Here is a 25,074-nt window from a genome sequence, read left to right as displayed (position 1 = left end):
TTAAAATATTGGAAGATTTAAACTTTATCCAATGCACTATTCCAACTTCGTATTCATCTTCATAGCATCCTTGTAAGTCATTCAATAAGGGCCACAAGGCATTCATTCTTTTGCATGTCTAACAAAGTATATGATGTTATATATGCTTGGGGGGTTAACAAGCAACTTGATCATATGGCTGACAAGTCTCATCATTTGCTCTCTGCTCTGGGGAAAAAAGAAAGAAAGAAAAGAGAGCTCAGGGCAATACAGCTCTAGCAGTAGAGCATCTGTGTGGCAAGGGCAAAGCCTTAAGTTCAAAGTAGCACGCGCACACGCACGCGCGAATACACACACACACACACACACACACACACACACACACACAGAGCAGTAAGTCAAATGGAAAACCATGGAGTATTGATTACCTTCAAATTTTCATTTATATATAAACAGCCTCAATCTTCCAGTGAGATTCATGGGTATAGGTTCTTCCTGAGGCTTGAATTCTTCAGGCTTTCAGGTCTTGAGGAAGCTAGGGACCTGGGATTTTTATCTGGCTCAATCTCATTTTTGGTGGAGGCCTTCATCTTGTGTTCTTTACCTTGTGGAACTCAGTGTATGCTCATGCAGCCAAAATTCCTCATAACCTTTTCCTCATAACCTTTCTTACTATACAGCACTTTAAAGAATAATGCATACCTGTGTCATAATTGATTATAAGTTTTTGGTCGTGATTACCCACATTCTGTGGCTCAAAGTTGACTTCCAGTTGCATGGACTCCCCCACATTAACAGTTCCATCCACTGGCTCCACAGAGAAAGGCCTGCAACAAACAGGAAGACATACCATCAAAGCACAGTTCTTATTAATGTGAGAGAAAGAGGAAGAGAAGGAGTTGGAGGAGGAGGAAAAAGAGACACTAGTTCTGTAGACAACTTACACCCCACACTGTAGCCTCATGTTCCAGAAGTGAAGTATTCTTTCTTCCGTAATGGGAAAAAATTTTAGATTTAATGTTAAAATAACAGCTAAAAGACCAACAACAGCAACTTAAATGATGTAATAAGATTCCTGTTTGTGTCCTTGGCCGCCATTTTCTAACATTCATTGAGCCTTTCCTGCTAGCTTCAGATAGAGAGTTAGGATGATTACAAATGCATAAAATTTAGTCCTTGGCCTCCAGATACGGAGATTTTAGTAAGGGACATATTGGAATATGTATACAAAAACTCATTTACAAGGGATAAAAATCAAGTTTTGTGAGCATTCAAAGGAGAGAGCCCCTCCTCCCTCCCCCTTGCACCTCCTTGCTTTCTGGGACTCCCAGCAGCTAAAACCCAACCAGAAGCCAGAAGGTGCTGAGGCCTCATGACAACAGTCTGGAGAAAACCGGAGAGTGCATTTAGAAAGCCAAACAGGACCAGCTCTGTGTGTTGATAAGAGACTTAGTGGTTAAAGCTATTGTAAGGCATGAGGGTGGGTTTAGGAAAAGGAAATAGCTTTACTTAATTGTCCTGGAAGGTAAGGTCTAGAGAGGAACTGAATCTGATCATGAAGTATCTTAAATACTTTCCAGAGTTCTTCCTTCCAAATAGGAAACTCAGCTTGTTTAATTATTTTCATGGTCCATTTCACTCCTTTAAATTGCTAGTTTTTCAAAGTAATGTGTTATACAATGTATCTGGCAGGCTAAGCTGTTTCTGATTATTTACTTCTATCACAACAGTTTTGAGAGTCATCTTCCATAAATCTTCCCTTAGATAATGAACTCAATTTCAGAAAACCCAAGCTTTCTGCAATGTGGGTACAGAACTGATGAGAAAGGGCAGCACCGGGTGGTGCCTGAGATTATTACTGCAGGGGCCTCTTACCAATGATGGACATGTTTATTTTCTGGTGCAGTCTAATCTACATTGATCTCCTTGCCTTTTACTTCTTCATTTGACCCTTCCTTTCTCTGTCCTTTCTTGGTACCCCCAGTACCAATCATCCAGTGAGCCCCAACATTGTGGTAAGGGCACCAAGGGGTGGTGGTTACTATCCCAGTATCTGGAGCCAACTGAATGAGTTCAAAATCCAGCCATACCATGACTTTGGGCAAGTCGTTTAATCTGGCTTCTTAAACAATAAAAGAAGAAAAAGAATTGCATGGGGTTATTGTGTAGACTATAGGAGTTCATATAGATAAAGTGCTTATAATTTACACCTGGCAAGTTCTCAGTGTTACTTTTGTCATTGCTGCTTTCATCTCCCTCACTGATAGCCCAGAGGGGCTGGAAGATGAAGCTGAGGTTGAGTTTGGGTGCTTAGGTAAGTTCAACTTTCATCATTGTCTACAGCATCCTTCCCTCAGCAACAGGGATACTGTATGTATAACACACCTTCTTTCTCCTGCTCAAATATCTTCATGTGATCTCATAATCTATGTGATAAAGTTCCAACCCTTAGGCAATCCGGGTCCCTCCTAATCTGTTCCCGACCAGGTTTTACAGGGTGAGCACACACATGTCTGTCCAAATATCCTATACACCTGTTAATTTCTAAGCTACCTAGGCTAGGGTGAGTGGGAGGTTTTGGTCTCTCCATCTAAAAGCTCTCCCAGCAGCACAACTGCTCCACCTTCTAACTAGACTATGCCCTCCACATGTACAATCCAGAACTGCTGTCTGGAGTTATATGAGAATACCACGATATCCTACATGCCACACCCCTTCCAAGGTTGCCAATCACAGCCTAGACTCAAAGTCATCTCTTAAATAAAAATTTTGCATATGTAAAACATCCAGTGTAGTAATGTGCACAGTAGAATATGTGCTCATAAAATTCTGGGTTTTTCTCTCTTCCATTCAAGAATTTTTAGCTATTGAGTCCCAAATAAAGCACAGACAGATGTAAAAAGAAAACACATAGCATCTGAGAGAGGAAGGAGACATAACTCCCAAGTACATCCTCTATTGGGGATGGAGGGGAGTGCATTCCTGCATCTCAATTCTTATAATTCTCCAAAATATCTTTGGAAAAGTAGCTATTAATTCTTTCATCTTAATAATAAAAAATAGCAGGGGATTTGCCTAAATTTGCCCAACTGGGTAGTGGAAGAACTGGGAGGGAAGCCTGCCTTCAAATCCATCATTTTCCTGGCTAGCCCAAGCTATGGTGGGAGCCATATTGTTAGACAAGTGTCATTTGCCATCCTCCACCCACAGACAGTTCTTTACTCACAACAGCCTCTCCAAAAAGGCTGTTGAACTGAATTACAATCAAATCCATTAATTTTTATAACTTATTAATGGAACAGAAAAGATGCCAACTTTCAGTAGCTCAAGAATCTTGCCAGGCACTGGTGGCTCATACCTATAATCCTAGTTACTCAGGAAGCTGAGATCTGAAGATCATTATTTGAAACCAGTCGAGGCAGGAAAATTCATGAGACTCTTATCTCTAAAAAATCAGTAAAAAGCTGTGACTCAAGTGGTAGAATGCTAGCCTTGAGCAAAAAAAAAGCTAAGGGACAACATCAGGCCCTAAGTTCAAGTATACACACACACACACACACACACACACATACACACACACACACACACACGCACGCACACACACTCTCTCTCTCTCTCTCACTCTCTCTCTCTCTCTCTCTCTCTCTCTCTCTCTCTCTCTCTCTCTCTCTCTCTCTCTCTCTCTCCTTAATGGGAAATGAAACAATGTGGTTTCCTTCATAGGAGAAAGAAATTGTTTCCTTTCTGCTGTCTCAGTAAAATCTGAAAAGTTGAGAAAGGAGACCAATTTTCTGGCTTTGAAATCAACACAGCAACATCTCCCATATTTTCTTTTCCATTTTCTAACATTTTTCTTCCTGCATTATGTTTTCATATTCTTTTCAAATATTTCTCAGTAGCCAAAGAACAGTTTTGAAATGAATAAGATATTATTACATTGCAGAACCTAAGCTAATATTTTACAGAGGTGTGTCATATGTGACACTACTGTCACATCTCTACGACCTGGAGGAATCCAAATTGTGTGAAGTGGTGATGGATACATTCCTTTTGTGCTAATTGTTAGGTTTAAATTACACTGAACTTCTTCAGTAGTTAGGAAATCACCTGGGATCACCAGTGCCTCTTAGAGAGCTGCCTAAGCTTTCACAATAAATCAGTTGTTAATTGGATAGAGTGTGTTAAGTCCCCGTGCTTAAACATTGTCTATAATTTGATTTTGCACTTCATTTTACTAAAGGCAAACAGGCTGAACAGGCTAGAAAATATCAAGTAGCAGAAAATGCTCTTATGAAGGAGTGAAAAGTATGGTTCCTCAAGGGCATATGGATTGCTCTGCCTACCAAGCTATTTGGAATTGATATCACACACTCATTAATACCAAATACTTGATTATAGAGGAAACTCGGTTTGTGAAGTCATGAGCCACAAGAAGTCTTGAATTTTGTTTTCTGCATAAGCTATGCTTAAGAATTAAAACTATTCTAAGGGATTTCATGTTTAGCAGGCTCCTAAATATTGGTCCTATAGTATCTGTATTTTGATTCAGATAGCTTTTCTTCTTTTATTCCTAACTTGAGGTTTTAAAATTGCTTTTTAATCTTCTATTTTTTCCCTTTCCAATATGAATTCTACTTTAATAGTGAAAGTTATTCTGGGACCTCCTGGAGTTTTAGGTCAAATTTGTAATAAAGTTGAATGGTAATTGTTTATGTCTATATATTTTATAAAACATTGCAGCTCCTTTTATTACTGTAAAAAACATTAGGCCCATTTTATAGTACTTGGAGCATGTATTTTTATTTTAAATTATTGTAAAGGTTTATAGCTGCAGCTTTGCCTTTGTGATATATTATTGGTTAGGCATCCTATAAACATTTATTGGACACTTTTTTATCCTAGACAGTTGCTCAATGCTGGGACATGCAAATGAAAAGAGTCAGATACAGTCCTTGCATTGCAGTTCCTCATATTCTAATGAGGGCATCATTTTCATTTTTATAATCTATATAAACTGAACCATTTTATAAATGTTAACTATTCATTAAATCATCATTTCAGAGAGGGAAAATATGATCTGTTTAAAAAATAATTTTCTGTTAGATATTTTTTCTTTTTTTTTTTGTCCCAGACCAGGACTCAAACTCAATATCTGATCACTGGCTGGTGCTCTACCAGTTAAACCATGTCCCTAACCCTGAGATATTATTTTTAGCTATACACTGAACCCAAGAGTGACAGAACCAAGAGAAGAGCTGAGCTTTTGAGTCTAAATTCCTATAGTCACTATTCTGCTCTATTAGCAATCATGTTAACCTTCCCCGAAAAAGAGAATCATGTGTACAATTTTTAGAATGGAGAATTTTTAATGGGCTCTCTCCATAGATGATGTGCCCACAAATCCAACCACATCCTTCCCACTATCATCCTCAGGGTTCTTAATGGCAAACAAGAGAAGCCAACTGTGTCTAATTCAAGAAAGGGATTGATTGGGAGGATTTGGGCCAGCTCACAGAACTGTCAACATGATTGGGGAAAAAACATTTTGTGGAAGTAGCAGAAAACATCTATTTAATGAAGACTCTAAACAGAAAAACAAAAATACTTGAGAGACTTGATTACCTAGAAGATGGGAGAGATGGGAAACCCAACTTAAGATAGCAAGATCACTCTGGAATTAGCAGCAGTTAATCACCTCTAAGGAAAGGAACAAGTGTTATCAGATCCTGGGGACCCGGATTACATTGTAGAAGTTGGAACCATGGCATGCCAGGCCAACAGTTTCTAGAACCAGAGAAGAGATGCAGCTGCTGCTGGGGATTTGACTGACTATGGACAGGAAGAAGAAATACCATGACGTCTACATTTATTCTATCCCCTCTAACATCTCCACCCATCATAGCTGAAATTCAACTGACTGAGGAGGCCAGGAAGGATAACACAGTCCCTCAGTGATATCCAGCCAAGCAGGGGAACTCTGAAAATGGATCTGATTGCAAACAAGCCCAGAACTGGCCCAGCTTTGTTTCAATCAAGGCTTAGATATTAATTTATTGGGAGATCTTAGATAAGTCATTTCCCTATTCATACCTTACTTCATCTGTAAAGTGGGAATGCTACATTGTCTTTGTGACTCCTAGCTAGTTTTGAGTTAGCTGTCCATTTTACCTTAGAATTATTTCAGTGCTAGGAAAAGATGATGATTCACATAGTCATATGGATAGAAAATGTCACATATTTTTCTACAACGTCAGAACTACCTTGCATTTACTTGAATCTACTACGTAAGCAATTGACACTTGTATATAGTTAAGCCAAATTGTCTGGGAAGATATACTGCCTACATTTGAAAGTAAATCCTCTTTTTCATATAAACATTGTCAAGGTAACAGGAAGTTTTTAATCTAATTATGGATGGTAGTGGTTGTGAGAGAACTTTTATTTTAATTTTTAAAATAGGTTCTTTCTAAGATATTGTGAGCCAGCTGAACAACAGGCTTCCCACTTCTCAATCACAAAGGTTGTACAAGTGCCATGAACAATGCCAAGAGACTGATTTCCAAAAGAACTTTTTCCCCATGGTGCCTACACTATAGGGACTACATAACTACTCAGATTAAAATCAAACTCCATCACTTACTAGCTCCAGGGCTCCTGATATGACCTCTTCATCCCACACTTGTCTCCTCTTCATGACCAGCAATAGCAGGCTGAGACTTTTCACATCCTATCTCTCTAAACTCTGCTTTCCTGTTCTATTTTCTAGAACCTTTGTGATTATATTGGGCCCATGCAAAGAATCCAGGACGATTTTCCCATTTTAGGGTCAGCTGATTTTTTCCCATATATATTTTTATTGTAAAAATACTGTACAGATGGGTTACAGTTACATGAGTAGGGTAATGAGTACATTTCCTATTGAGCATTGTTACCTCCTCCTTTGTTTTTCCCCTACCATCCTTTTCTCTCCACCTCCCCAGTTGATTTTTTTGCCATGAAATATTCTCAAATTCTTGGAATTACTGGCAGTAGCTTATTTGAATTTAAAAAAACAAAAGGGCAGACATTTATACAGCAGCTATGTACAGCAGTATGTTTATTTACATTTTTTCCTCATAATAACTCTGTGAAGTGCTGACTATCCCTTTCCCTATTTTTTTTATTTTTTATTTTTTTTATTGTCCGGTTGTGGGGCCTGAACTCTGGGCCTGGGCGCTGTCCCTCAGCTCTTCAGCTCAAGGCTAGCACTCTACCACTTGAGCCACAGCGCCACTTCCGGCTTTTTTCTTTCTGCTTATGTGGTGCTGAGGAATCGAACCCAGGGCCTCAAGCGTGCAAGGCAAGCGCTCTACCACTGAGCCACCTTCCCAGCCCTCCCTTTCCCTATTTTTCAGGTGAAAAAGTTGAGGGCCATAAGCTAAGGTATGTAGGTAGCTCAAAGAAGCTGGAAAAGGCAAAGGAATGAATTCTCTCCACAGGCCTCCAAAAAGGACCACTGCCATGTCAACAGTCTTATTTGAAATAAGTAATATATTAATTTGTAAATGCCCATTGGGCCATTTTCTATACTAAAAGTTTATCCAGCATTTCAAAAACACCGAAGAGGATAAGATGCTTTAGAAAGAAAGAAACATAAGATAGTAAACTTGGAGTTTTAGTTTCTTCTGAGGACATAGAAGGAGTCTTCATTACTCCATTAGTAAGGTGTCCCATCTTTGCAGCTGAAGATTGTAACAAGGCTCTCCCACCCAGAATGCTATTCTTCCAAATTACTTGTGCTGGCTAGCTTTAACCATAGTCCATCAAAGATGGGAGTCAAAGGAATGTTTCCATACCTGCACGTTCTGATATGAAACACTGCATCTTTGTTGCCAATGTTTCGCACCAGCAGAATCTTCTGAGTGCTGTATTTGACAGGGCAAGTGGAAAAATTCAGCTCATCAGGAAAATCCAGGATGGCTCTTGCACCTCTAGCTTTGATGGGTACAATAAACTTCTCTCTTTCAGTTATACAAGTCAACATATGGGCATAATCCTAGAAGGAAAAGGTACAATCATTATTTGGGGGCAATAAGATCAAGATAACCATGCCAGAAAAATGATGGTTATGCCAGGCATGGTGCAAAACAATTTAGGGCAGGTATTTCAGTGAAAACTTCTCAAGGTAAATGTATTTTCAATGAGATTACCTTTTCTGGTAAAGTGTTAAAAACCCACAAGCCAATAGCATAGCTCAGGCTTCATATGTTTCTTAGCTATTCAGGAAGTGGGATGGGAGATAGTGATTAAAGATTTGTGCCAGTTCCTCTATTTATCTTTCCAGCTTCACCCCCACACTATACACAATGTGACTTTGCAGCATCTCCAACAGGAATGGAGGCTATTGCTCTACTACTTGCCTGTTTCAGACCATGGCCTTACGATGCTTTGGTATTCCCAGTTTTGTTCCTTAGATCCTGACACTGACATGTGTCCTTGCCTGTTCTAGCCAAGACAAGAACCTGGTGTCCCAGTCAGGGCCAGGGAAGCCTAGTCTCAGCCACCTGATCATCATAGAGAGAGAATCCAGCCAAGTGAGTGGAGCTTCTATCCTGCCTCAGGAGAACAGAACAACCATAGTCTTGTGGACAATAATAAATGCTTATCATTTAAGGTACTAAATTGTGGAGTGCTCTGTTGTTATGCACAATAGCTAACTGATAGACAATCCAGTTTGCAAAGTCATTACTGACCATTTCAAATAAAAATGCTGAGGCCATCGGCCTCTGTCTTTCCTGGTCTTGTATCTAAATGCAACAGAATACTGAATAAAGTCACTCTTGATGTCATCTCATTAGATAGAACTCTGGCTGATATATCAGCAAAGAAAAAGTTAAAGTGAACCTTTACCAATAAGCAAGACTTACTACAAAAGGGAATGGTAATAGTCCCCTTAAGAATTGGCCAGAGTTTATTTTTCTTTATTCAGTTTTGCACTGTGCTGGTACGTTTTAGCTGCAAGGCAATCTTGATAAATGAAAAGTTATTTTGAACTTAAATCTCCTTTTCAGTAATCATATAGCAAATGGTAAAGAGAATGATATTGTACCACTTGTAAAGAAATGGGAAGACCTGTTAAGTGAGGTAAGTCAGACCCAGAGAGCTCATATGTGGAAGCTAAGTATATAAAAATGTATTAACTGAAATTTGGTAGATTCAAGGGAAAACTCAAATAGTATAATTCATTAGAAACACGAAGTCAAAATTCAGTAAGATAAAACATCATGAAATGGGTACTCGAAAGGGGTGGGGTTGAGGTCAAGTGGAAAGGGTAAACAAATGAAGAGGAGAAGAGGGGAGAATACAGTCAAGAATTCAATATCTATCCTACAAAATTAAGAATGAAGGACGAGGTGGATAGGAGAGTGATGAATGAGAATGCTGAAAGGGGTGACACTGATCAAGACATAATCTTAAACTGCTTTGTTAAATGGCAAGTCCTTTGTATAATAACTTAAAGATAATAAAAGAGAATAGTATCCATGTATAAAAACAAAGAGTTTTGTTTTAACAACTCTTCTTGGGCCTCAGTAGGAATAAAAACATCTGACATATAAATTAACATATAGATTTGCCATGCACTGGACTTCATGAAGCTGCAGAATAGAGAAGCAGTAATACTCCATTCAACCAAGTTTATTAAGTGCCCAGGCGCCAGCTACTCTGCAAGGTTTAGAAACACAACTGATTATGGAACAGATATGGATGTGGTACTTTTCCCCTTACATGGCAGTGAACAAATGAACAATGCATATGCATGCAATATACATATCTAAACAAAGGTAAAGATAAAATAGGCAGGAAGGCTCCACAACATGGCCTGTTTACCCACAGTTCTCTCTGCAACTACCAAATTCCAAACCATACAAAGCAACCCAGCTGGCATCTCATGGATGCAAATATATGTCCAAACCAAAGCCCTTGGTTAAAATGTATATATTAAGATGCCCTATTGAGGGGCAAAAATGAGGACTGAGATTGAACTCTCAATCTTTCCACCCCTACCCCATTCCTCTAGTCTCAGTACTAGCTAGCATCTATATGTTTCTGGTAGACTGGATTTAAAAGCCTAGGAATAAGGCATTCCAGATTGCCTTGCATCTCAATTTCTTAGCAAACATTTAGGATCTACTTCAAAAGACATCCACTGTGTGACCATTCTTGTCACATCTATCTCTGTCACACTGGTCTTAGGCATCACAATCTTCCCTGGGCTAATAGGACTCTCTCTCCATTCACCCAAAGGCTGTTTCCACCCAAGAATCAGACAGATCCAATTTTATATAAGTCAGCTTAGGTTGTGCTTCTGCTCCAAGTCACACAGGCTAAAAGAAGCAGAATGATGGCGAGGGCTCCATGGCCTCGCCATGGAGACCCTGTCCTTTCTCTAGCCACAACTCCCTCTACCCTCATTGCTCATCTTTGCTGCTGCAGATCTCTTTCTGAGCTTTTAACAGAATGCTCCCTCCATCCAAAACTTGCTTCCCTTTACTTCCTCACAGCCGCCTCTCTCTCATCTTCAGGACTGGAACAACTGTCCTTCTCCAAAGCCTCTCCTGACTGCTTTATTATTTTTTATTTTTATTTGAAAAATGCTAAAAATAGAGGGGTTATGGTTACATAAGTCAGGCAGAGAGTACATTTCCTTTTGGACAATGTTACCCTTCCCTCACTCTCTCCCAGTTTTCTCCTTGTATTCCACCCACAAGTTGTATAGTTCATTTTCAACATAGTGTCTAGTGAGTATAACTGTTGAATTTGTTTACACTTTGTCCCTCCATTTCTGTGCTTCCTCTTACAGACAAACAAGACAAAAAGAAAAGAAAACAAAAACTGCTTTATTTTAAACTCAATTTCTCCTCCCCTCCCATAGCTCCCTAGCTTTTTATCCCATTTGGGTTTGTCCCAATTCCATATTCTACCTATTACATTTGTTATGTTTCCCCATAATAACTTCCTGTTCAACAGGGCCTCTGTCCATCTTGACTTCTGTATAGTCAGTGTTACAATAAGGCCTATATTTAGCCAAAGTTCAATAAGTATTGGATGAATGAACAGAGACAATATTTCAGGACAGACTTGAGTGAGTATGAAATGAAGTCTTGTGGGTGGACGGCTGTCTGGGGGAAGTGTGACTCAGAGCCCAGGGCTGGAGGGAAGCATGTGGTGGGAATAGCTAGATATTTGGCCAAGAGGTTGGGATGGGGCAGGACACTGAGCATCTTGTACAAAACTTGAGTATGGCTGGAAAAAAGGAAGTGATACAGAAAGCTGATGAGGATACAACCCAATTTTTGTTTTAGAAAAAGCACTAGCTGCTATGCAGACAACAGTGTAAGAAGACTACAGTGGCAAAAGGAAGGCAAGTTGGGAGGCCACTGCAGTAACCCTAGTGAGAGATGATCCTGACCTGGACTAGTCAGCTAACATGCTTACTTAGTCTAGTGTTTGATGAGTAGGAAAACAGCACTCAATTTTAGCTGTGACTGTTAAATTTTTATATCAAATACAGTGCTTCATGTAAGGCATATGAGAAAAACTCAGCAATATGCTTACTCTTTAGTACAAGGACTAATAATGCTGATCCTGAAAATGATCATGATAATAGGACAAGGTAAGTACAGACAGCGATAGGGCTTTAAAGAAAATAAAACATGGGCAGGCAATAATATGGGCAAGGGGCTGCATTAGGTTTCATGCCAAGGAGGCCTCTCTGAGTAAATGACCTCTGGATGGAGACCTGAACAGCCTAAGGAGCCAGCTAGGAGAGATCCAGGAACACAGTGTCCCTTGGCAAGGGGAATTGTGAACATAAAAATCCTAAGGTAGGAGTAATAAAAATCAATGAACAGTACTCATGAAATTTATTAAAGCTGAGTTGTTGGACTCTTCACTTTGCAATTGATTCTGGTTTCCAGATGGCAATGCCAGGCTTAGAAATTATGATATACAGACAGAAGGAAGTATAAATGACACTACAATATTTGATCTGTGGAAACCCTGTAGAATTCAACAACACAACAGCCTGGTCTGATTAGAATTAAATCCTAAAGAGATAAGTGCTATTTTCATTTTCCTTAGGAGAGCAAACCCAGCCAGCAAAGGCTTTGTTGGGAATTATAAATTGGGGAACAGTTGGCACATGTGGAAATTTAACATTGAGGCTTTCAGAGGGGGAAACAAAAATGCTGCTCGGCCTCATCTTAGTGTCCATCTTGAGTGGTTGGTCTTTCTTTTCCTTATTTTGTTCTACATTCGTGTTTCCTCTGCCTTGTTTCACAGAAAAATTAAGACAGAGGAAAATGGTCCAGGAAGCTGACTGAAATATCAATCAGGCTCTTTTCCAATCTTTTCAAGTTCCCAAATGAAAAGGTGGGCAATTGAGTCCGAATTACGTATTTTTCATAATCAATTTATACTGATAAAAGAATAAAGACCTATGACCTTCTTTAAACATATTGTTTAAAACATACTTTGAAGTTACATGTTTAATATGATTATATGAGATGATGTAACATGCCATTATATATTGCACTACTGGCTTAGAATTAATTCAGATGTGATAACTCGGGAGGCTGTCAGCCTGCAAGCTAAGCAATCACTTCAGCTGAGGTCTTTGCCTTGCTGTCCTGAGATTCATAGCAATCAGGTCACCGCTGAAAACCCAAATATTTATTCTATGCTCTTTCACTTCTAGGAGAGAGCCACAAATCACTCTATATCCTAAAATGCTGTCTGAATAATAATGCTCTTCAGTCTTCCCTCCAACTTTTTGGTCCCTGCACCAAACTTTAAAAACCTTGCAGAGCTGAGTGCTGGTGGCTCAAGCCTATAATTCTAGCTACTCAAGAGCATGAGATTTGAAGACCGCAGTTCAAAGCCAGCCCATGCAGGAAAGTCGGGGAGACTCTTATCTCCAATTAAACACCAGAAAACTGGAAATGGTGCTGTGGCTCAAAGTGGTAGAGTGCTAGTCTTGAGCAAAACTAGCTCAGGGTAAGTGCCCAGTATTCAGGTTCAAGCCCGATGACCAAAACAACAACAACAAACAGCAGCAGCAAAAACAAAAAAAAAAAACAAAACAAAAAAACCCTTGCAGAAGAATATGAAAATGGCACACAGGAATTCCTGCAACGTGAAGAATGAATCATTATTTCATACTGGTCACATGTTAAGAGTGCAAACGTGCCAATGGTTCTTTACTTCAAAGCAAAGAGATATGATGTCTGCTGTAGAAATATGGATTAAGCCATCACACATGGCCTTTCTGCCTTTCTCCTGTTAACTGTGATGAGAGGATAGCAACAGAGCAAACTAGGTCTGCTTAGGATTCAATGTGTCTCCTATCTAGTATCCCTGGAAGTGTTATGAACTCTTTTATCCACATTGAACCCATTCACTCTGCCCCTCCCTACGTGCTAAATATCAATCCTCCACAATTCTCTGGAATAACCAATGTTTCTTCTTACTGAACATACTTCAGCTTATACTTAAATAGTCTCACTTATACTTAAATAGTCTCACTGTAACGATTAACAAACAAAACAAAACCCCTACTATTGACCCCAACATCCACCTTCAGGTATTTCCCCATTTCCCAATTACCTTTTTTAGCAAAACTCCATTTTGCTAGCTCCCCACTTTCCATCCTCTCTTTAACTCTACCAGTCAGGTTTCTGTATCCAATGTTCCAGAAAAATCTCCATACTAAGACCACTCATGGTTTTGCCAACTCCAATGGTCAATTTCACATCCTCATTTTATTCTTGATTTGCCCCAGCTAGACTTGCAAACCCAGTGTTTTTTATCTCAATAAATGACACCACCATCTTTGCCAGTTGCTGACCAAAATTATGAGTCAAACTAGACTTTCTCTTACATCCTTCATCTGATACCACCAGCAAATCCCCATAACCTTATAGTGAGAAATCCTAACTCCTCCCTCACTATCACTTCATTAGTTCAAACTATCCTCATCTTTTCCTGAACTATTAGAAAGCTCCTTGCCCCAGAGGCATTTTCAGAATTCAATTCAGCAACATGCAACAGGAAAAAGAAGAAAATAATTACAGATGGTGTGTTGTGAAATTGAAACTCATTAGGAAGGGAAAAGACAAAGGGTCAAGCACTCAAGCTGTGTCCTGTATGAACTGTACCTTGGGAGAAAAAAAGTTGGTGAGAGAGTTTTGTTGTGATTATTTTAGGAAAAATTCCAACCAGTTACTGGTAACGACAAAATGAGGAACTTAAATGTCAATAATCTAGCCAATGATTCTTATTGGATCATTATTAAAACAAAACATTACCATCACTTTGTGACTCCTACTATGATGTGGTAAGTACCATACCACTGGGACATTCCTGCCAAAAATAAATACATGAGCATAAATCTAATCAAGGCTCTCTATACATTTATATGCAAGTGGTGAAAAAAAACATTCTAGATAATCTGATAGGGATCAACAAAGGAAACTTGCTTGCATCTAATTTAACCAAACTAACCTTAAAAAAACACAAAAGATCCAATTGTGAAGACTTGAATTCTGACTTGATATTTGGTGGTATTAAAAGGATACAGGAATTTTCAGGTGTGCTAATGCTATTACTGTTATGTTAGCTTTTTCAAAGGGCTATAATTCTTAAGAGACAAAAAATTACAGTTGAATAAGATGATGTATGGATTTAAGACTCGTTAGAGCAATGGAGAGAAGCTAAATTTATCGTGCACTGATAAATCTGAAAATCTGGGTGATGCTAATTTACTTTACTATCAGTGTTTCCTGAGTGTGAAAGCTTCCATCATCATCATCTTCAGCAGCAGCAGCAGCATAATTTTAAAATATTTTATGGTGCCGGGCGCCGGTAGCCCACGCCTGAAATCTTAGCTATTCAGGAGGCTAAGATCTGAGGATCATGGTTCCAAGCAAGCCTGGGCTCTTATCTCCAGTTAACCACCAGAAAACCAGAAGTGGTGCTGTGGCTCAAAATGGAAGAGTGCTAGCCTTGAGCTGAAGAGCTTAGGGACAGTGCCCAGGCTCAGAGTTCAAGCCCCATGACCAACAAAAAAAAATTTATGGCAACTTCTTATCATGCTAGGCATGACTTCTCAGATCTTTTATGAACTTACTACCCTCTGCAGCCTCAACCCCTGCCATCTTCTCTGCCAGCTTCCTCTGCTCTAGCCCCACTAGTCTTCTTGCATTACCTTGGGCCTGCTGCCAAACGGGCTTCTGTCACAGGGCTTTTGTACTTGCTGTACCCTCTCCCAGAAAGCTCTCCTCCCAGATATTTGCTTGCCTTGTTAGTTTCTGCCCCAATGTCACCTTAACAGAGAACTCTTCCCTTACCCTTCTATTGAAGGAAATGAGGCTCCATCACTATTGATAGTCTGTGGAGTCAGTAACTGACATTAAGTTATATGTTGGTTTGTTTGTCTATCCACTATAGGTGTAGAGCTCTAGACAATATTCACCATTGGATTCTACCTCAAAGTACTGAGCCCCAGAGAATGGAATCATCACTCAAAGAATTAGATCCTAGCTCAAAGACCATACACAATGAAAGGTTCCTACTTATTTGAAATGTTTTTATTTGGGCACTAACCTACCAAGAGTTCTTCATAAAGAGAATTCATAAGCTCTTCATTAGCCTGATTATAAAGTGATATTTGCTGGGTGCTGGTGGCTCATGCCTGTAATCTTAGCTATTTAGGAGGCTGAGAGCTGAGGATCACAATTCAAAGCCAGCCCAGGCAGGAAAGACTGTGAGACTCTTATCTCCAATTAACCACCAGAAAACCAGAAGTGGCGCTGTGGCTCAAGTGGTAGAGTGCTAGCCTTGAGCTGAAGAGCTAAGGGACAGCCCCCAGGCCAAGGTTCAAGCCCCATGACCAACAATAAATAAGTAAATAAATAAATAGAGTGATATTTATCAGTCTAAAATTTAGTGATTCAACTTGCTGAAGATAGGACAGAAAATGGAAAGAAACATGCCTCTTCAAGAATTCTTAGACATCTTTTTGCTGGTATAAATAACAAGCAAGTTAAAGAGTGTGTGTGTGTGTGTGTGTGGTGTGTGTGTGTGTGTGGTGTGTGTGTGTGTGTGGTGTGTGTGTGTGTGTGTGGTGTGTGTGTGTGTGTGTGGTGTGTGTGTGTGTGGTGTGTGTGTGTGTGTGTGTGGTGTGTGTGTGTGGTGTGTGTGTGTGTGTGTGTGTGTGTGTGTGTGTGTGTGTGTGTGTGTGTGGTGTCCTTCTAGCTCAGCCTCTTGAATAGCTAGGATTTTAGGCCTATCCCACCATATTCAGCTTTTTTGTTTCTATGGATTTCTTTGTTCCAGCTGTTTTTGAACTATGACCCTCAGATCTCAGCTTCCTGATTAGCTAGGATTATAGCCCAGCTGGTTTTGAGATAAGGTCTTGCTGACTTTTTGCCAAGAATAGTTTCAAACTGTGATTCTCCCCTCTCTGCCTCCCGAGAAAGTTAAACGTTAATACATTCAGAGCGCAAAAGCTATCTGAGCCCTTTTCTCTGCTTCTGCTTTTATCCTCTGCAGGCCATGCTCAAGTTGAAGAAACTTCTTTTATGTTTTCTTCAGATTAATTTTTACCTACTCACCTCATTCAATGTTTACTGCTTATTTCTGTGTGTTGGGCACTGTGCAAGACATTAGGGCTTCAGGAGGTACTTGGACAGAACTGGGAAGGACTAATCCCAGTTAGGAAGAATCTAAAATACTTACCATTAAACAAAAGTAATGGACAGTAGAGGATTTTATAGCATCCATACTATTATTTTAAATACCGGTGATATATTTTATTATGATACACCTAGTGCACATGAGATATGTTAACATACCATACTTCTTGGGACACAGTTTAAAAATTTCATAGTAATGTATCAGGAAAACCATCAACAGCAAATGAAATATTTCCTCAAAAGATAATGAAGAAGACTGCATCACTACCTACTGTCTTCAAACACTGCAGCCATTTCCATGGCAACACTAGCATAAACAGATGCTTTCTTTCATCCAAGGAATGACTCTGCTTTCTTTTTTTCTCCTTTTTTGTCTGTTTTTTTTTCCTTTTTTCTGCCTTGCTTTCTGACAAAGCATCATATTCTTCATAATCATTTGAATGCCAAATGTTCAGATTTCAGAGGTCAAGAAAAATGTCAGGCCCCAAAAGTTTAGTGTTATTTGGTGATAACATTGGCTATTATATTTTCATAGTGCATGATATATAAACTAGAATTAGTAGGTTAATAACATATCCAATGGCTAAAAATAAGTCTGTATGAGGAGAGATAAGGAAAGCCAAAGTGAATTTTCTGCACCTGCTAACTGGCCATTTGGCATGCTTTACATCCCATCTCCAGGAAGCCAGATCAAAAGATGAGAGGGAAAAATATAAATTGCATTATCATCTTCCACATGCTAATATACACGGGGTACTGAAAATCCAGCTGAAAGGGGACTGCCTTATTAACGGTGGCATGCTGCAATTTACATATCTCATCCTCCATGTGTGCACAGGGTAAATGAGAATGGGGAAGGCTCGGATCAGCAGGGAATAATGAGGAAGCATGCACACACACACACACACACACACACACACACACACACACACACACACACACACACACTTTGGCTATCAATTTGGCCAATTGTGAAACAGTGATACTCAGAGAAATGATTGACTTCTTCCTAAAATAAATCTGGCTTGAGTTTCTCCTCAGCTGCATTCTGGAGGTAGGGCAGACACAGAAGATACTAAAGATCCATCATTCTGAGCCAGGCAGCTGAAGGGGAAACCAACTCTGTTTAGGAAAATGAGTTCTATAATCTCTACTACACTTTATAGTCCCAGTCCAACAAAAGTGGGTTTTTGTTTGTTTGTCTCACTCTGTAGGCCAGCTTGGCCTGGAACTCATGGTCCTCCTGCCTTGACTCCTTGATTGTTGGGATTACAGGCATGTCGTACTACACCTGCACAACCAAAATTGGATAATAGATTTCTTATAGGTAACTATTAATTCATTATGTCTCCTCATATACACATGTTGCCTGTCATAACTTTCAAATAGAAACTTTCAAAGAAACAATAGTGTAATAACATTGGACTTAGTTAACTTTTTTAATTAGAGGTTTACCCAAAGACATGCATCACTGAATAAACGGAATGGAAAGAGGGAGCTTGAATAAGATAAGTAGCCACAAAATATAGCCCAGTATATTAATCCTTAATGACAATATTAGCATTTCATAGCTATAAAGCAAACACCAATCTGACTAAAATACTTTTCAACTAGTATTGGCTGGGTTGATAGATAAACAGTCTAAGCAATACTAAAATCTATCTTTTTTCTTTTAGCTTTTGGTTATAGAAATTTTAGAATGGACACAAAGAAAACAGAATAATACAACAAACCCCAGTGTACCCATCACTCAATTCAACATTATTAACCTTTGGGTATTCTGGTTTCATCTACCTCCACCCACTCCTCTCTTAGTTATTATACAGTTCTTAAGGTAAAATTTGCATATATATTGGAAAGCATAGATATTAAATGCATAACTTTGACAAATGAAGTCACCATGTAATTTACATGTCTATTACAATATTGAACATTCCCCCTCTTCAGAAAGCCCATGTGTCCCTTTCTCAGTGAACGGACCTGTGGGGAGAATACCATATAGCCAAAGAAGAAGTGAAGGAAAGCCTGTGCTTCAAATCCAACACAATCAGGATTTCACGCCCCACTGAGGTTTAATCAGCATTCCACAGAAATGACAGGCTAGGAACCTGACACCCAAATTCAATCCACACACATTCTCTCTTCACAGCTCACATTTGAGAGAGTACATCTAGGGAAAAGGAAAAAGAATTCAACAACCTACCCTCCCCCCCTCCCCCCCCCCACACACTCCACATCTGGAGTAATTTGTCTTTTAATTTATTTCAATAATACCCCAAACAAAAATCACAGCTCCATAAATACAAGGCAAGACATAAATAGGAACACTACACAGTGGTGAAATAATAATGGCAGAATGATTATAATGGAATTTTTAACCACTCATTACCATGAGCACATGCTTGGTTGACCAAATAAATTTCTTCTATACTGCTTTCCAGAAAAGCAGTAAAAAGCACATGAGCAGCAACACTAGAAATGACATTAATAGTTACTACTAAGTAGTGGTAGTAGAGAAGCAGGGTCTCAAAGAGGTTCTGTCTAACTCGCCTTGTTCTGTTGATTCCAGCTACAATGGCACCATATATTATAAGCACTCACTACTAACATTACATACATGACTTTTTGTTATGCATACGTAAGTCTGTTTTCTATTTTGGTCCTTCAGTTGTGCTGATAAAATGCCTTTCCTCCTCCCTGAGAGTCTCCACTTAGGCTCACAAGGAAGAAAACCTCACCAACAATTCTGCTCTTATGGAGAAGGACCCAGAGGAAATGAGCATCGTCAGCCCAGTCCCACCTACCTGCTCCTTGTCTCCTAGAACCTAGGGTTTCTATGACCCAGGACAATTTGAGAACAGGTTCCATAGCCTATAGCTGCGGATGGTGCTGCAAAAAAAAAAAAAAAATGGCCTCCTCTTTTTGAATGAATGTATGCAGCCAGAGGTAAGCATACCAAACAGATCTGGTTTTGGCTGGCATTTTCCGGCTTACCTAAAGGTGGGACTGCAGGGAATATCTTCATTTACCAAAAATAAGTTACTTATTAGCCATTGGAGAGCAGAGGACCCCATCTATGGCACAGGTCCTGGTTACATTCTTTGCTATGAGTGAGGCTGATCCTGTGATCTATATTTGCATAGTGAGTACCTTTCCCAAACAGGTTAGATTCTGGGAGGAAAAATACAACTAACTAGGGTCCTACACTCCCAAGCAATTTTCTATATCCTTTGTTTCAGTTCACCGCATCCAGGCTACACCTTTTCTTTTGTGGCATCCCTGGGGCCATGCGCTTCTGTATTAAGATGCTGGGTTTCAAGATGAAGGAGAGCATGTAGCAGGATTTGCCTTCATTACAACATGGCTACTTACAGTTCATGGAAGCCCTTGGCACTGTTTAAAAAGTCTTTGCTCATTCCCTATGGAATACCATTCCTTCCTCTCACTATACTCAAGATTCCTTTCACCATCCTCACCATAACCAATATCATCCATGTCACCATTACCAACACCAACTCCACTGCTATGGGTTAGATGCAAGTTTTCCCCCAGGGTTTATATGAGAGAGTTTCATCTTCAGTATGGTAATGTGAGAGGTGATAGATCCTTAAGAGGAAGTGCCTAGCAGGAGGTCACTACAGGCCCCTCTCTGAATTCTGGCTTTTTTTTTTTTTTTTTGCCGGTGGTGGGGCCTGAACTCTGGGCCTGGGCACTGTCCCTCAGCAATTCAGCTCAAGGCTAGCACTCTACCACTTGAGCCACAGCACTACTTTGGGCTTTTTCTGCCTATGTGGTGCTGAGGAATTGAGCCCAGAGCCTCATGCATGCAAGGCAAGCACTCTACCACTGAGCCACCTTCCCAGCCCCAGTTCTGGCTTCTTGACTCAATATTCCATTTCTAGTTTTCACATGTGCTACCTCTCATGATGCTGTTTGGAGTGTCAGCCTTCAAAACTGTGAGGTAAATAGATCTTTTTTCCCTTTATAATTACCATCCTCAGGTATTCCATTACAGTAACAATAAACAAATACAAATACCCTCAATGACAAAAATATCACTATACTACCAATATTAATACTCGCCAACACCAAACCCATTTATACCACCAGTACCCACTAATAACAATACTTCTGCTGCCAATACCATCATTAACACCAGTATGGATAACATTACCACCTTCTCCATAAATATTTAAAACTAAATTGCAAGCTTCTAATGTCACAGATTCAATCTCTTGCCAGTGCTGCTTATTACCTTGTTCTCCTCTGGAGTGAAGAGGATTCGAAATATGGATGGTACTCCAGGAGCTACTTTGTGGCCAATATCTTTGGGGCTGATAACTTTAAAGTAAGGTGAACTTTCCTCAACAATTTTAACCATCCTTGGAATCTGCAAAAAGAGCACATGATGATGAGCAATGTGTGTACGAAAGGTAGAAGAAAGAGTACTAGCCTCAGAGTTAAGCATAGTTCAAGATCAGTTACGTACTGGACAAGCAAACTTGATCATGTATATGACCTCCAGTCTTCTAACTGTAAAGAGAGATGTCAGTGCCTATCTTTAGCCCTCAAGAAATTTCAACCTCATTTTTTATTAATGTTATTACTACTCATTTTTATTATCACAAGTCGGTATTCACTTTACTATTTAAATGCGATTATCTTCAAAAACCAAACTGGATAATTAGCTAAGGCCTTACCCACAGGGTAGAATTAAACTGGATTATTTCCCAGTGTTTGACACTTACTGTGTTCTTTCTGTTGACCATCTACAGGACATGATACACCATTCCATCTTCCTAGTAGCCTTCTGGCTTCCTCAAGACTCCCATTTATCAAAGGAAGAAAGCGGGCCAGCTCCACCAAGCAGTGGTGCTGGGAGGACTGGCCTATTCTGACTCCTCCCTGCCACATGTCCCAAGTGAACACCTCCAGGAAGCAGGAAATCATACCCCAAGCCAGTCTCCGCTAGGCTTCAAAGAATTTCATTCTTTTGAAGTCTTGCCTTCTGCTCTCTACATGCTCACCAGGTGTATGTATCTCTATATCAGGTTGTCTAATCTATTAAAAAAAAATCATATGGGGCATGATGTCACAAACCTATAATCCCAGCTATGGGAAGTAAATGTAGGAGACTAACCCAAGGAAAAGTGAGAAACCTTATGTGAAAAATTAAAAACAATAAAAAGGTAATCATAAAGAGAATGGAAGCTCAAGCTTACTAGACAAGCTTTCTGGGAGTATATTTAGTTAGAGCATAATAGACCATTAAAAACCAAATAAAGAATCAATAGCAAAACTAACAATAACAAAAAAAATCATACCAGTTTAGCACTTAGGATGGATACAACAAGCACTCAGTTAAATACATTCATTTTCTCATTTAATATTTAAAAACACTCAATTGAAATGGGTGCCATCATCCCCATGGCAGCAATGCCCAAAGTCTCTAGCTAGAGACTGATGAGTCTGACTCTGGAGTCTACATGTTCAAAATTGTATGCCAAGTAGAATCATAATAGCTTGCAAAGATGGAGAATATTTTCTCTGCCAAGTGATATTTAGATATTTGTAATACATTCAGGGGCCATAAAAATTCTTAATATAGGCAGATGACCTATAACGACTGACAAGAAGCATATGTGCCTGTCCCATCAGGTACCAAATGAACCCCATTAGAGTGTTCATGTGTATATGAGAGACAAAGAAATAATGTCCAAACAAGTTGTGGATTTTTCACTCCATGACAGTGAGGAAGGAAATATATAAAGGTGAAGGAGGCACCTTCTCTGTTCCCCAAGTCTCTCCATAGTCCTAGAACATGAATGAAGGACAGAAAGATTGAGGCTTATATCAGCCTCCTAGTAGTCTGTAGTATAATTACCTGGAGAACAAGCCTGTCTAGCCTGAAGAACTTTGTCAGCTTGTTGGTAGCTGAATTTCCCCTGGCTGTGGACTCTCTTTGCATGGGGCCAGCACTTGGGCTGCATCTTATGAGGAGGTATTCTGTTATCCATGAGAACCAAGTGCCTTTACACTTGACTTGCTCTCTCCAACCACTGATATTTATTTGTTTAGGGTCAAAGAGAAATGGCCAAAGGGTAATTTGGACTCTGTCTTTAATAGTCTCACAATACCCGAACAAGAATTATTTTAGGAGGAGGGAGTGTGGGGGGGAGGGGAGATGGGAAGTGATGGGAAGGGAAAACAAAGGAGGAGGCAACAATGCTTGATAAGAAATGTACTCATTATCTTGCCCATGTAATTGTAACCCCTCTGTACGGTATTTTCACAATAAAAAAAAAGAATTATTTTAAATAATTTGGAAAAGAGAAAAGAATTCAAAGTAAGGAACTGGACTGGAGGGCATGCATGAAAAGTCCTAATGTCTATGTGATATAGCCCTTGGGGGCTAGGGACATTACTCTGAGTACCTTGGACATTACCCCAAGTACCTTGGATTCTTTATCATTTCTTTGTTTACCCTTTTACTTTTTGTTCTATGAGCTCCTCTTGCTAACTATACTGCAGCAAATAGCTAAATATACCATTTTCTCTGGAGCCTGACTTTGTATTGATCTCTGAAAGGCATCACTGATTCCTTTAATGAGCTGTTGTACTCAATATGCCTCCAGGTCTTCCCATGTGCTTTGGATTCCAGCATAATCTTGATTTATTTTCTAGTAGCTCAATTTGGGGGGGCTCTAAGTATTCCTACCTGTATTTTAAGTATAGCATCTTTCAGTTGCCTTTCTCTTCAGGCATAATTATGCTTAATGTTGAACTTTTTGTTGTTGTTGTTGGTCATGGAGCTTGAACTCTGGGCTTGGGCACTGTCCCTACGCTTTTCAGCTCAAGGCGAGCACTCTACCGCTTGAGCCAAAGCACCACTTCCAGTTTTCTAGTGGTTTATTGGAGATAAGAGTCTCACGGACTTTCCTGCCCGAGCTGGCTTTGAAATGCGATCCTCAGATCTCAGCCTCCTGAGTAGCTAGGATTACAGGCGTGAGCCACAGGCGCCTGGCTAATGTTGAACTTTTTATTATTATCTTTAGTTATAATCAGATGCCAAGGAAACCTTCAGGCGTTTAATATATTTCCCTGTAATAAACCCTAATCCACCACTGAAGAAAAAAACATAAGCTAAGGACTAATTATCAGTGGCAATCACAAAGAGACAAGGTATAGACATTGAGAGAAGACTCCCAGAACTATAGCTATCTGTAGACAAATTTGAAGGTTATGTCACATAGAAGGAAGAGGTTAAAAAAGGGGAGAAAGAGCTTCACAGGTTGTAGAAAAGAAGTTACCTAGACGTATAATTCACAGGACATAAATGTTAGTGCCCAATATTTATAATTCATAGTAGTAGATTATTCCTTGAACTTGGAAACTAAGGTCATAGTACACCAGCATTAACATTAACTGTTCTGTCTTAAAAGAAAACATTGCTGGACTGGTCAGATATGAGAACTTCCTGCCCTTCATCAAATCAAACCTTCATTCACCAACAAGATATTGTATTTGTTGAGAGTTCACTATTTGTTAGGCAGTGCACTGGGTCTGAACATGTAACAACAGAAAACATACAGCTGAGTGCCTATGGCACACCCCCACAATCCAAGCTCCTTGGGAGGCTGGGTTAGAAAGTGCTCAATTCAAGGTCAGCCCAGGTGGAAAAGTTTGCAAGACCATTTTCAATGAAGAGCTGAATGCTATGAAAGCAATTATAAGCTACACAGGGAACCTAACAGGGATGAATTATACTGAGATACATACAGCAAAAAACAACCAGCAAAAATCAGGGCTGGAGACATGACTCAGTGGTAAGACCAAATGCCTAGTAAACATGAACACACAAGCTCAACCCATACTCCCACCAAAAAAGAAAAACAAAACAGATACAACTTGTCTTCATTAGTCAAAGGCTAAATTTTCACTCTATTTTCCTAAGTCTATCAATCAAAGAACGTATCTAAGATCCTAATCCTTCTCATATATCCTGAGAAAGTTCATCTACTCTAGAGAACATACTCACCTTGTCATTGTTCCTCAAAACCAATGGAACTTCATAGACTTCGCAGGGAGCATAGTTCTGAAATATAATTTCTGATGGAAAGGGCTGGAATAATGCCTGATCCAAGTCAATTCCTGAAAACTGCAGTTGAAAGAAGAAATTATTCATTTAAAACACAAAGTGGCAAAAAATAATACAGGAAAATAAGAAAATAGTACATACCACCCTAAATATTAAAGCCAAGAATCAGGGAAACACTCAAAAGCAGTAACAACTATAAAATTAATAAGTATGATTAGTGAGATTATTGTCATTAACTTCTTCAATATAAAGAAAGAAGAAATT

The 25,074-nt window shown here is 39.5% G+C and overlaps 1 protein-coding gene across 4 annotated transcripts in view; it reads right to left on the bottom strand.

The window, feature by feature from the left end:
• The window catches only part of Hydin (HYDIN axonemal central pair apparatus protein), a 266,122-nt gene that overhangs the window by 210,356 nt on the left and 30,692 nt on the right, over positions 1-25,074 (bottom strand). For all 4 annotated transcript variants that reach the window (XM_070026253.1, XM_070026252.1, XM_070026249.1 and 1 more), the window contains exons 5-8: positions 24,751-24,870; positions 20,968-21,102; positions 7,815-8,014; positions 682-806 (exon numbers count right to left, since the gene is read on the bottom strand). In XM_070026253.1, coding sequence (XP_069882354.1) covers positions 682-806; positions 7,815-8,014; positions 20,968-21,102; positions 24,751-24,870 — 580 coding nt within the window. The remainder of the gene's footprint in view (positions 1-681; positions 807-7,814; positions 8,015-20,967; positions 21,103-24,750; positions 24,871-25,074) is intronic.

The sequence above is a fragment of the Dipodomys merriami genome, unplaced genomic scaffold (genome assembly GCF_024711535.1).
Source record: "Dipodomys merriami isolate MVZ:Mamm:240054 unplaced genomic scaffold, mDipMer1.0.p SCAF_176, whole genome shotgun sequence".
In the NCBI taxonomy this organism is placed as follows: domain Eukaryota; kingdom Metazoa; phylum Chordata; class Mammalia; order Rodentia; family Heteromyidae; genus Dipodomys; species Dipodomys merriami.
Note: the sequence above shows the minus strand (reverse complement) of the source record. Positions and strands in the feature narration are given on the sequence as shown.